At 45.3% G+C, this 12,737-nt stretch overlaps 1 protein-coding gene across 4 annotated transcripts in view; it reads right to left on the bottom strand.

Moving 5' to 3' along the window:
* The window catches only part of LOC115329505 (tectonin beta-propeller repeat-containing protein 2), a 33,483-nt gene extending 21,221 nt beyond the window's left edge, over positions 1–12,262 (bottom strand). For 2 of the 4 annotated variants that reach the window (XM_029991107.3, XM_040502396.1), the window contains exons 1-8: positions 11,976–12,262; positions 11,070–11,545; positions 8,813–8,935; positions 7,947–8,078; positions 7,375–7,535; positions 4,403–4,700; positions 2,010–2,157; positions 535–996 (exon numbers count right to left, since the gene is read on the bottom strand). In XM_029991107.3, coding sequence (XP_029846967.2) covers positions 535–996; positions 2,010–2,157; positions 4,403–4,700; positions 7,375–7,535; positions 7,947–8,078; positions 8,813–8,935; positions 11,070–11,489 — 1,744 coding nt within the window. In that variant the 5' untranslated portion in view covers positions 11,490–11,545; positions 11,976–12,262. Of the gene's footprint in view, positions 1–534; positions 997–2,009; positions 2,158–4,402; positions 4,701–7,374; positions 7,536–7,946; positions 8,079–8,812; positions 8,936–11,069; positions 11,546–11,815 lie in introns of all 4 variants that reach the window. The other 2 variants (XM_040502395.1, XM_040502397.2) reach the window with 1 other exon arrangement.
* Positions 12,263–12,737: the final 475 nt, after the last annotated feature.

The following is a 12,737-nucleotide window of genomic DNA, read 5'->3' as shown; positions in this document are numbered from 1 at the left end:
GCGTTTAGTAGTTACACCTCCGGGAAAACAAATGTAAAGTTCAGATTCACGGGATAGAACTATGCTTGAATCAACCTCTATCTCATTTTTTAAAAGAAATATTTCAACTTCCCTTTAAGGTGCTCAGGATAGTAACCAATGACCTTGTACAAAACAAGGAAAGATTTATCAACCAAAACAATACTGACAATTTTATGTCGCAAAGTATATAACCAAGGCTATCATATGAGTGATATGTCACAAATTCTTTGGAGAAGGGACAACCTGAGATGCAAACTCAGCACCTCGCACATTAGCGAACATTTAAAATTTGTACCATGGAGGGAGTTTTCTTATTAAATGAGGTTAAAGGAAATCACAATCGCAGATCCATACAAACGTTAAAAGAAGTGGTGCGAAAGAAATATTCAGATCAAAGAACAGTTTATTTTAAGAATGCCTCTAGTGTTAGATGGCAGAATGACGCAGAATATTTTCCCCAAAGTTGGACCACTGCCGCTCCAATAATGATCACAAGCAAAAAGCTGAACTCACCAGACTTTTTTGATTTGGTCTTCTTGGCGTTGAAGACTATGCTTTCCTCCGCTTCCGGCTCGTCCAGAAACAGCAGCGTTTGGAAGCTGCTGACCCTCCCAAAGGTCGGCGCTGCGGTCTCGCACGGCGGCAATGCAGTCAAGGCGTTGGCAGAAGAGGAGTTCCGCATGCCGGTTCCCAAAACAGTACCACTCGATTTGCCGCCCACGGAACTGGCTTCCACAGAATCCGCTCGTTCCCGCAACTTCGTGCCATTGATCGACTCATTTTGCGACCTTCCATGTGGCGCTTTCTGCCGGATCCAGTCGAGGACAAAGCCGTTTGCTTTTCCCTTGAACAGCTGCAGCACGGGGGTGTCGGGAATGGTGACGCGGTGTTCCTTGATGAGCGCTCCGATCTCTGCCAAGGGCGTCGCCAGTGTGTTCTTGATTGTAGCCATGTCTGGCAGCAGGTTGTCGCTCTCTGTAGGGATTGCAGGCGGGCATAAGAAAAGGAACTCGACTATAGTCTGTTGCAGGATGAAAGAGAAGGACAAGCTCTTCTCATAAAGCCAGTCACTCTTTCAACTTTAGCAAAGCGAGTGGTGGAGAGGAGGCGAAGAGTGACTTGCCTCCCCTCCAGCATTCGGTCTGCTAGAGAAGAAAGAGTGTAGAGCCTTGCGGGAAGAGATTGACCCAATTTCTTATCCTGCAACAGACTATAGTAGAGGAGCAAAATGGGCCAGTCAGCAAGCATCGTACACGATGGGGGATAAACGACTCAGCAAACATAGACAAAGAAAAGACACAAACTCGACAGGACACTGCTGTAGACTGGGACGAGGGCACGAAACTGACAAAACGGTGAATGTTCCAGAAATGGCTCCCCCTGTCCCCCAAATATGTCAAAACTAAAAAAGGATATGGGTACTAGAATGTATTTCCTTGTTTATTGTATCAATTTAGGACCTATTTACCTGGAGCTGATTCTAAGTTTGTATTATGTTTCTAAATTTCCCTAATAAATCCAGGAACATTGAAAATTAAAAAAATAGATTGAAAATATATGCGACTAAGTGTGTTAACAAAACATGTAGGCTGTGGCACCACAATTTCTTAAGCCGGAACGCTAATTTTTTTTCTCTTCAAGGCCTTTGAAATAACGGAAAAGGGTCAAGGCTGTTTCCAAAATCCCGACTTCATACTCCTTCATATATTATGCGTGACTTGCTATTCTATGCATGATACAGCTAAACAAAAAGCGTTACTGGGTAAATCTACAGAACACAAATCTAGCAGTTACCAAGTTTACTGCCATCAAATAAAAGTAACATCCCACAGCTCCATGTAAGAAAGTATGCAGCACTCCCAAAACCAGCCATGAAAAAAAAAACACATGAAGTTAGAGCCCATCAATCCCTTCATGCACTTAGGCGCAGCATCTATAAATCCACTTCTTCCCAATAATCTGTTTGCCTAGGATGAGGCTCGACAGACCTTCAGAGAGGGACCAGCAGATTTCTTCCGGATGGGATGCCAGGCGCACAATGTGCCTCCGCGCCTGAAGCACAAACACTTCGTCCCCCCACACAGCCACGTCCGTGATGTTCACAAATCCGGGACAGACCACAGCAAACGCCCGCGCCTGGAAGCAGAGATGAGCAAGACTAGGCTCTAATGAATCCTCACACTGCAATGCTCGAACTGCAGTCACAAAATATGGCTTAACCCTGAAATGACTGCCCGATTTCCATTCAACAGTCCCGAAAAATAGCCCCTACCATTGTAAAAAGTAAAAAAAAAAAACATTTTTTGTTTGCGCATGTTATTGACAGGTTTGCAAAGACGAAGCCACCGAAGTCGCTTGGGACACAAGCGGGAGTTCATGTTTGTGAATAGCAAAACGGTCTATATGCAACGGCTACAGCTTTTTCAGAAATTGTGTCATGTCCCATTCTGGAAGAATGCTTTCCCCTAAGCATGTGCGTGTGCTCCGGCAAAACAAGATACGCAAAATTGCGATAATTATTTTGCAGTTGTCGCTTTACTGCAATACACCAGTGCACGGTGAGAAGCACACTCAAGAAACCTAGCTAACCTCACGGAACAGACCAGGCTTACGAAAAATATTGGGAAACTTCCGTGTACTGTCAGTGTTTAAAAAGAAGAAATCAAATAGTATACTATTTGGCGCAATAAACAAAAGTTCAGAAAATTCACACAAGCCTACCGTAACAATCTGGTCATGTAGCGAAGCCCGAGCAGTTACATTTTCAGGATCAATTAAATGATATCGTCTTTTGGCGCAATATTGCCGCAAATTCCTCAAATTTTGGCAAAAAGTAGCCGGATGTAGCAGGGTAAGCACTTTGGCATAAACAATCACATCAGTGCTTTGAGCTAGGCGACCAGTGTCTTTCTTTTGAGGTATACTCAAACCAGAGCCGTATATGTGGAGAGTTTGGCCATTCGTTGGGAAGTATAGGAGACAAATGCAGAGGCGCCATTGGCCGAAAGCGGACTGGGCGTGTTCCAGGACGTTTTCACAAATTCGAATGTGACCAACCAGAAGCCGGAAATAATACCCCGGCGGTGGTCGCGAGAAACAAACCTGATAAGCGCATCGGAGTAACTCTCGGTGACTGAAAATATGGTACACGTGATGTTTTAATTACGCTCATCCAAAATGATGGTGAAAGAGAACGATTGACATAATCCTTACGCCAAGCGCCGAGGTCCGGGAATCTGCCGTCCGAGCGGTCACACTCTGTCCGAGCAAAACAGAGTTGAGCGGCGCATTCGTTTCTTACATCTTTCTGGTTGATCATGACCGAAACATCACGTGAACCCTATTTTCAACCACAAAGAATTACTACACTTCACTCTTAAGCGCTTATTAAAACCACATACGAACATATAACTTTGATCAGAACTGTTTCTCGCTACCACCGCTAGGGGATTCTTTTCGGCTTCTGGTTGGTCAAGAGAGCATGCCAAGCCCTCTTTCCGAGTCTGGTGCATGCCCTGGCTCTGCCCGCGCCTCCCATTGACCAAACTCTCTCCATACACGACTCTGAGTCAAACCCCCCTACACACTTGTAGTGCAATGTAACGTCACATATATAAGTCAGATTTAGTCCTTTCAATACTTCAACTCTTGGGGACAACTTTTTGAGGCAGTTCAGCGGTAACGAAAGCATGTTTGGGTGCCTCCATGATGGGTATGTGAAAAATGGGTCATGCAACGATTTTAATACCTACTTTCAGTAACCACCGCTAAGAACTGATCACTCGTGTTGATAATCTTTAAAATACCCGTTAGTTTTCCCCTCTGTGCAATGGCAGACGCAGAAAAAAAAAAAAAAAAACAGTGTTTACTTTTTTGGTTTGCAATTAAAACAAGTGGCCATGTAGTCCGATGCTGATTATAAACCACCAGTGCTCATCGCAGTCGTGCGCTGGGGATGACAAACCATAGGGCATGGGCTGAGCTTAAGACATTGTTAGAGTTCAGCTAATCTCATCTTTGATTGAACATGAGCTACTACCCAAATGTTTGCCGAATGATGAGCCCGAGCACTAGACTCTGGCTCATCACAATCGACTGTGCCAAGAAACCCGCGGTGGCAGGCGATTTTTTTACAAGCATCTGACGACATCAACGATGGGCACCCTGCAGAAACCGACATCATTTCCAGCGGTGGGAAGCGCATGCAACGGCTATCGCTGTAACGGGAAGAAATATGCACATCAGAATTGTTCCAAAGAATGTCAGACAGTGCCAGCGTCATCTCTCGGTGCAAGCAGTCCCCGGAGGATAAAATGCAGTCGCTCACACCCGATCGCAAGTGTGTGAAGTAGCCAAAATGGGCTGACCGATCCCTCCTCACCTGGGGGTCTACGACGAAGAAGGCCTCGTTGCTCCAGGTGAGCAGCAGGCCGTCCAGGTAGGGCCTGAGGGGCCCAAACTGCGCCTCGGGCAGCTTGTCCAGGCAGGAGCCCTTGGGCAGGTGCAGCGTCTGGGGCGTGAAGGGCGTGCGCCCCAGCGAGTCCTGCAGCAGCAGGGTCTCCAGCACCACCCCCTCCGGGGTGCCCCGCCACAGCCGCATCTTGGGCCGGCAGGCCCACACCGTGACGCGCCGCTCGCCAAACGGCTGTGGCGCAAAGCAGGCCCCGAAGTTTCCCGGGCTGTTTGGAGAGACGGGAAACGCAACCCGATTGGGAAGAAAATGTTTTGTTTAGTATATACCATGGTCACTGACACAGTGAAAACAACAGGACGTGTCTTTCAAATGCCCGGCCTTTAGCATGCACTCCAAGCATTCCACCGTTCTTTGGCTGCAAGTGCACTGGAGGTGCACGAAAACATCAAAGCATCGTCGAAGGTAGGAAGGTCGCGCTGGAGGCGGAACAACTCAAGCTTCTCCCTGCCGTTCAAGCTTTGTCGGTGATCAGTGACTGGGAGCGTACAGTCGAGTACGAATGAAACACAACCGGTGGAGTGCACGACCTTCGATCGACACATGCTGCGCCACGCCTTTAGGAACTGGTAAAGCTGCATAGCAGAGAGGGTAGGACACCTATGTAGGACATTCACACACTGGCACCCCCTCTCCACGCTGCAGTTTTATTGGTTCCTAGGAGCCTCTGGTAGCGCGTCGTGTATTGACGCGCTACCAGCGGAGTGATGCCAAGGCCATGTGCTCCACTGTTCGTGTTTCGTTTGTGGCCGATAGTGCACAGTCGAACCCACTGCCGCCAAAGCTATCGTTGCTGCCATGCTGCCGATGCCAAGTTCGGTCAACCGGCGAATTTGCTACTGCACGTTGGGCCACTGAATTTTATTAAAGGGCAACCAACAAGGTGAGCTGGCGGGCTAGTTGGTCGTTCATCATTAGTAAAATAGCGCAAAACAACAAGGAAGAAAGGGCGAGATAGACAGGAAGGGCGCTAACTGACAACTGACATTTAATACAGTCTATAAAGGAGGAGAAGAAAGAAGCAAGAAGTTACTGATGCTGTTGCTTAAAAGAAAGAAACGTACACCTGACAGAAAAAGAGAAAACATTTTTAGGCATCTAGGAGATCGGTGCGCGTGAATTGGGAAATTCGGTGGTGCTAGAAGTTGAAGAAGACAAAGTTATATAAAAAGAGTTGTCAGTCAGCGCGGTTTGTTTGAATTTTGCTTTATTTTTCGTGTGTAAGGTGTGAGTGTTATTTGCTATAGTGCGCTGTGGTGTGTGTTATCATGTGCAACCAACTCGCCCAAGCTGCTACGTTAACAAAACGTACACCCTCAAAGTTGTTATACGTAAAAATTTAAAATAAAATGTATGAAAAAGGTGAGTTGCTGATGACATCTGTGAGTGAAAAAAACCGTAAGAAATAAGAGAGGAAGAAAGAAGGAAGCAATAATTTTGAAACAAAAGGAGAAAATTGCAGACAGTTTAGGTCCAAAAGAACACGAGAATTGTATGAAGCTCAAACAATCGTGTCTCGCGGGGCGGTGTGCGTCAGCGCCCCATCGATCGCCTTATCTCCAAAGGAACTTTACTACCTTAATCATATGACTTGACTACAAGTATTCAGCCTGCAACCTCAGGTTCCTTTTTGGTCTCAAACTTCATCTTTTTTATCATCTACGATTACCGATCGTGCACCTCTGCAATTTTCTCCTTCTGTTTCAAAATTATTGCTTCCTTCTTTCTTCCTCCCTTATTTCCTACGGTTTTTTTCACTCACAGATGTCATCAGCAACTCACCTTTTTCATACATTTTATTTTAAATTTTTAAATTTTTACGTATAACAACTTTGAGGGTGTACGTTTCTTTCTTTTAAGCAACAACATCAGTAACTTCTTGCTTCTTTCTTCTCCTCCTTTATAGACTGTATTAAATGTCAGTTGTCAGTTAGCGCCCTTCCTGTCTATCTTGCCCTTTCTTCCTTGTTGTTTTGCGCTATTTTACTAATGATGGGCAACCAACACCTCAAAATCAATTTACTTTCTTTTTTTCTTTGTTGTTGCAAACAAATAAAAATCATCCCTTGGCATCATCCTCCATATCTGAAATTTAGGAGCTGCATATTTGCAAAGAAAAAATATTATTACAAAAAGCCGGATTTAATCTTTCCACACAACTCGATGACTTCAATGGCAAAATGGTGCACTCATGCTTTTTGGATGACTTCAAACCGGAATCGTTATTTATCTTTCTCTCCCTCCCCTCGATAACGGGAGCACCTGCCGGCCAATCACACACCCTTGCTCTATGCACGCCACATCTCTTTTCTCCGAGTGCGAACGACACATCCTTTTTTAGTTAAAGTTTCTTTTTTGAGTAGTGTTCTGCTCACACTTTTAGACTCAAAATTTTTTATTTTATATATCTTGAAGTTAGCGTTATAGTGCCTTTGCAATCATAATGAAAATAATAATTGATGAATGTCGTTATTGTTAGACATGCTACTTGTGAAACCTCTAAATTTCCAGAAAAAGATTTCACCATCTAGGTCACTGCAAATATGAAGCGAGGAAAGACAGCAGAGGAGGAAGATGTCAATTTTTTTGTAGTAAGGTTTGCACGTTAGAAATTCTTTTTTCAAGATGTGATTTGTTTTCGGGGTCATACTACATCATCTTGAATCATTTGAGTCAACAAAAAAACAAACATGTTGGGGTCTATACTTCAACAGAACAGCGGGGAAAGGCAGGTGTGAACAGGATGCACTGTGCCCCACTGGCATCTGCTTTCTTATCGTCCATGTTTGCTGTCTGTATGTCTAAAAGGAAGGGGTCACATTTTTCTATCAAGTTCACCATGGTACTGGGAAGGTTTCAAAAGCACCCCGAACGGCAGTCACCTCTTACGATCTCGCTGTCCAAACTGAATCACAACATTGCCCTTGGCCAGGTGGCAGACGACCGTCCGCCGCATCGTTGACACCAGGAGCAGCTGTGGGACGTAGTCCACTTGCACAACGGGGTGCTCCTCCGAAAAGATTTTCTTCGTTGTGCTCAGGTGCTGCAAGGTGGGCATGCATAAGTTCAGTTTTCAAACCACAAGTTCCGTTGTTACACCGTATGCTCTGTTTTCACATCGTAAGTATCATAAGTTCATTTCTTACACCATAAGTTCAGCTCTTACACCATAAGTTCTTCTCCTTACAGATTAAGTTCTGTTCCTTACACCATAAGTTCTGTTTTTATACCATAAGTTCTGTTTTTATACCATAAGTTCTGTTCTTGCCTCTTAAGTTCAGTTCTTACAACATAAATCCAGTTCCAGTGGTTGCACTGCAAGTCCAGCACTGGCTTCACAAGTTCTGTTCTTATATCACACGTTTGGTTCTTTAACCAAATGTTCAGTTCTTCAACCCCTGCAGAAAACAGGGAGCAAGGCGTGGCAGAACGAGCTCAAAGAGTTTGTTCCCACCTGCTCGTAATCGATTTCTGTACAGGAAACAAGGCCTCCAGCGTCACCGCTGAAGATCTTCATGGCGTTGGGGCTCCAGCAGATGCAGGTGACAGATGTGCGGTGAATGTTCTCAATTAGGTATTTCTCCATCTGCAAGTTGTGTGTCAAAAAATAAATGAGCATACATATCAGAGCCCCAATTTAGAATATACCGGGAATGCACGAGAAATATGCCAGAAACACAACTGATCATACCGCTGGCCTAAGATGCTGCTGACATAGACGTCATTAACCATGCATGATCAAAGGCTTATCCAGAATTAATATGGTTTATTCATGCATTGATGTGGTAATTCTCGCAAGACTAGGATAATGCTGTAAAAAGAAATGCACATAAGCACTAACGATCAGGCACAAGTAAACTAACCATGTGGAGAAAACACATGCAAAGAGATCTCCGATTAATTAAAACAAAGGAAAAGGTGACATGGGAAGGATCTCAGCCAAATAAAGAGATTGCTCAAAACTCTTAAAGAATTGTGATTTTTGCTAGGCAATTTTCTAATTGGAAATTTTTGAAAAGGCAGCAACCATTTTGAAGATATTGTTTTCTCCAACTGAAGAGAGATATCCATTCCATGCAATTGTCTTTTAAAAACGCAGCAAAATTCTGTGGAGTTCATTAGGAAATCCAGGATTCATACATCAATCTAACAGCACCACAGTCAACCACTCCCCCCTACAACCCACACTCCCCCAAATCCTTGTCTCAGGGTACACAACCCATAGACATCAATCCACATTTTCATGCAAAATACATGTTTTTGATCAATCAATCACTTTATGTAGCTTCCTTTGAAAAATTGGTCAGAATTCCCTCCTACCTTTGATCGTGTGCCTTCCATTGGAATTTGGTAGACGACGCAACGCCCGCTCTGACATCCTGCTGCCACCATGAAGTCCACAGACGCAACAATAGAGACACAAGTCACGGTGTCGTACACGTCCTGAAAGCAATTGGTAAATTCACATCACAACTCTTTGTGTAGGCCGTTTCACAGCGCACATAACCAAATCATGGGGCAAGATTAACAAGCAAGAAAAACAAACAAGCAGGTTTAGATGTGAGGGTCAGGGTGCCCTGACTGTCCTCTCGTCTTCCCTCAGATAAGAAGATAAAAAGAGAAGCTCCGTCTCCCTTGGTCCCGATATGCTGTGTGGGTTTTTGGCCAACATATGTAACGGGTACAAAATTTTATGATTCCAAGTGGTACAATGTGTATTCGCTAACACGGTAATATATTCACGTCAATGACTTTTCGTCACATTTTGCAGGTAGCAAAATTTATGTAAGTCAAGTTGTTCAAAGTATACAGAGTTCTATAACCAAAAAAGAAAGGGAAGCCCTAAGCAGCCATTTGTTGACCAGCGGTTCTTGCGCACAACAAAAGTAAGGTTGAAATAGATTTTTTTCCTATTGTAGGGCCTTTGTGCATTGCTTCCATAGAAATCTAGGTTCACAGATGCCTCGTCGATTCTATATTACTGACTCCACCTCACTTAGGATGAACCGCTCATGTTAGGGAATGTCGGGTCTGTAGTCGATTGAAACAATTTCACAACCTAGAGCAACCCTACACTACACAACCGCCTGGTACAGAGAGTGACTCATGCTCCTCAACGTCTCCAAATGTAAAACAGTCACCTTCACTCGTAAAAGGATTGTATCCTCATTCCCATACTGATTGAACAATGAACTCTTGACAGAATCACCCCACTAAAAATACATCGGAGCTTGTCTTGCTGCGGACCTTTCCTGGTCCACTCATATCAGTGCAATTACGGCGAATGCATCGCGTACGCTACACTTCATAAAATGAAATTTAAAACTTGCACTTCATATTCGGAAGCTGGCATACGAGACTTACGTCAGACCTAAATTAGAATATGCGTCGTCAGTGTGGAGCCCTATCAGAGATACTTGAAGGACCAAATAGAAAGGGTACCGAATGGAGCGGCCAGGTTAATTGAGTCGTCTTATTCGTGGTACGATAGCGCATCCTTAATTAGAAATAATATTGGTCTGCCTCCATTAGCTCCTCGTCGTGAAATCTCCCTCTTGTGCTTGTTTAACAAACTATTCTACAGCCAGGGAGTATAGGACCTCCCTTTTATCCAACCGCCTTACAGGGCGTCCTCTCGCACAAACAACAGCCGGTCCGTTCGCCGAATATCGGGGTCCACACTTTCCTTTAACAATTCAGCCACACCTAAAGCCATTAGAGCCTGGAATTCCCTGCCCGAGGACATTGTTGACATCGTTGATCCTGGGCTGTTCTGGGATCGTTTGTCAAATCTTAATGAATAAAGTTTCACTTTTGCCGTATCCAGGCAGTGATCCTGGTAATTTTGGAAAGAGTTTGCAGTTCTGGCATCTTCGTTCGTTGTCCTGTATTAACATAGGTTCGTGAACATTCAGGGATGTCTCTTTGTCGTTCTTGTGTCATACTTAATTCAAGATTTTCACTGACGCGCCCCTATCACTTGTTCTGTTCTTGTGTTTACAATGATTTCTCTTATTAACTGAAGTGCCCCTGTGGTCCATGAAATGATTTTTCCATCCATCCGTCACAGCATTATCTTCTATGTCTCCTTTGTGTTTTTACTTCAACAGTCCCTCCTTATGTAATGTCCAGCAATGGGCCTTTAAGGTACTTGAATTAGTTAATAAATACCGAAGTACTGGCACTATAGAAATTTGTTATAGCTACAAGCTATCAGAACACTGAAGAATTAAAGGTAGTGTCCACCACACTTATATAGAACGCTTAAACCGTGAATTTTCTAATGGGAGCGCTTTCCGTGGTGGGCAAGCAACGGTTCTGCAACGTAGCACTAGCAAAGCATCCCGAAGTGCTGTGTCAAGGAGCCGTCATTCACCTTCCTCCAGGATAGCACTGCCACGAGAAATCACGGTTTGTGTGTTCCGTACGAGCTTGGTGAGCACTGTACCTATATGTTTGTACCTTACATACGCAGAAAGTATCTATACAGACTTGCAATTGTGTGCATTTATGTACTGCACGACCCAGCCTCCCACGTCGGGTCACTGATGCTTGTCACACTGAAACCTCCACTCACCGAGCATTTTAGCCTTGTGACTGTGTTCCTGGTACGGTCGTACAAGAACACCACACCTGCATTGGAGCCAACGGCAAGGTATTCGGCTATGACATCGAGGCAGGTGAGCTTGAGGTCCACTTTGTTCAAGCCCCTTTGGGCGTGCTGAGGTATCTGGTTCAGGATGTGTGTCAGTGGAGCAAACTCCTTCAAAAACACCGGCTGCACATGATCTGCGGGCACATCACCAGTGTCACTGTCAGGTCCCTGGGGGCCCGTGCTTCCGCCTTGGGGGCCTTCCAGACATCGCGTCTTATGTGAAAGTAGCTCTGTAGACGCACGATCTCCGGCTGGTTCGGCTTCGTGCCGCGTATTTTCAGGACATTCTTCGTCCTCTGACGCCGGACTGGAGCTTGACAACGAGGAAGCTGGGAGTTCCATCTCGAGGCGGTATCATTTTGTCTTCCTTGGCCCGTCAGTAATGTCCCAGCCGAGGCCTGAAAACAAACAAACAAACAAGTCACTAAAGAGTAGCCTGGCTGACACAGCACACAGGCAAGCTAAAAGCACGCTCAGCTAGCATCACGCGTAGTGAAGGGAGGTGGCGGATTCACGATGACGCGACACGCCAAGTGAATGGAAAAGGGCGAATACGATATTTACGTCCACGTGAGAAGTTACAGGACCATGTGCTCTTTAAAAGAAAGAAACCGTGTAGCTTTAATTACAGGCTGACCGCAACTATTGCCAAAAAGCTACGCACTTACAAAAGTGACAACACATCCGTCCGTGCCTCCGTGTTGTTGTTACGGGTTATCAACCATCGGCACGCACGCCGCACACGCCCACAATTCCAGCGAGGCAACCCAATCCGATAGAACTGGGTCAACAGAAACTAGATGTTAAGCTATCTGACTTGACTCTCACCTCGTTTTGTAGCGCGTTTATGGTGCATGTTTGCGAAGCTGCAAATAGCCAGCCCAGCCAGGCGCCTAGCCAGCCTATCACCGGATTGCAAGGACGGCGAGGAGATATGCCGAGGCTTATTCCTTTGAATGAGACAGCATCCGCCGTGATGCTCGGCGCGGAACGCGGAACATGGGCTGCCTCTACGAAGGATAGAAGGATATGACAGTGAGGGTTTTTAATGATAAAAAGTTAGGAAAGCGTGCCATGCTATCACGCTGATCACGCTGTAGCAGCTGTAGTGCGCTGACACAAATACAGATGGCAGCACCGGCAGCTTCGGCTTCTTTGGTGTAGACTGTAGACTAGTTCGCTGCTCTGTGAGGTCGGTTCGATAGGCGGTACTCAAGTTCTCGGTCGGAATCTGGCGTTAGCTTTTGATCATAATGCTCAGTTTAGTTTTGACGGTCGAAGGGGTTAATTCGTCCTTGTGATGTCAAAAGATTGAAAGCTGTCGCGATTTCACTGCACGCAAAGACTAGAAGAGCGTGACTGATTCGGTACGTTTTCACAGCATGACTTTTCGCATTGTTGAATTCCACGGAAGTCGCGGTGGCCCCGACCGCTGCGGTGGTTTAAATTTGGTTCGAGAGCCTTTTACACCGCGAACCTTGAAAATGTAGGAGGTTCTGCTGATGCATATCTCCCTTCTCACTCGTGTCCGGCGTCCCTAGTTCGCTGTTTTACGTCTCTTTATAAAATTGTGTTGCAACTTGAACGCAA

This window comes from Ixodes scapularis, unplaced genomic scaffold, assembly GCF_016920785.2.
Source record: "Ixodes scapularis isolate PalLabHiFi unplaced genomic scaffold, ASM1692078v2 PGA_scaffold10__122_contigs__length_95168666, whole genome shotgun sequence".
Classification (NCBI taxonomy): Eukaryota; Metazoa; Arthropoda; class Arachnida; order Ixodida; family Ixodidae; genus Ixodes; species Ixodes scapularis.
Note: the sequence above shows the minus strand (reverse complement) of the source record. Positions and strands in the feature narration are given on the sequence as shown.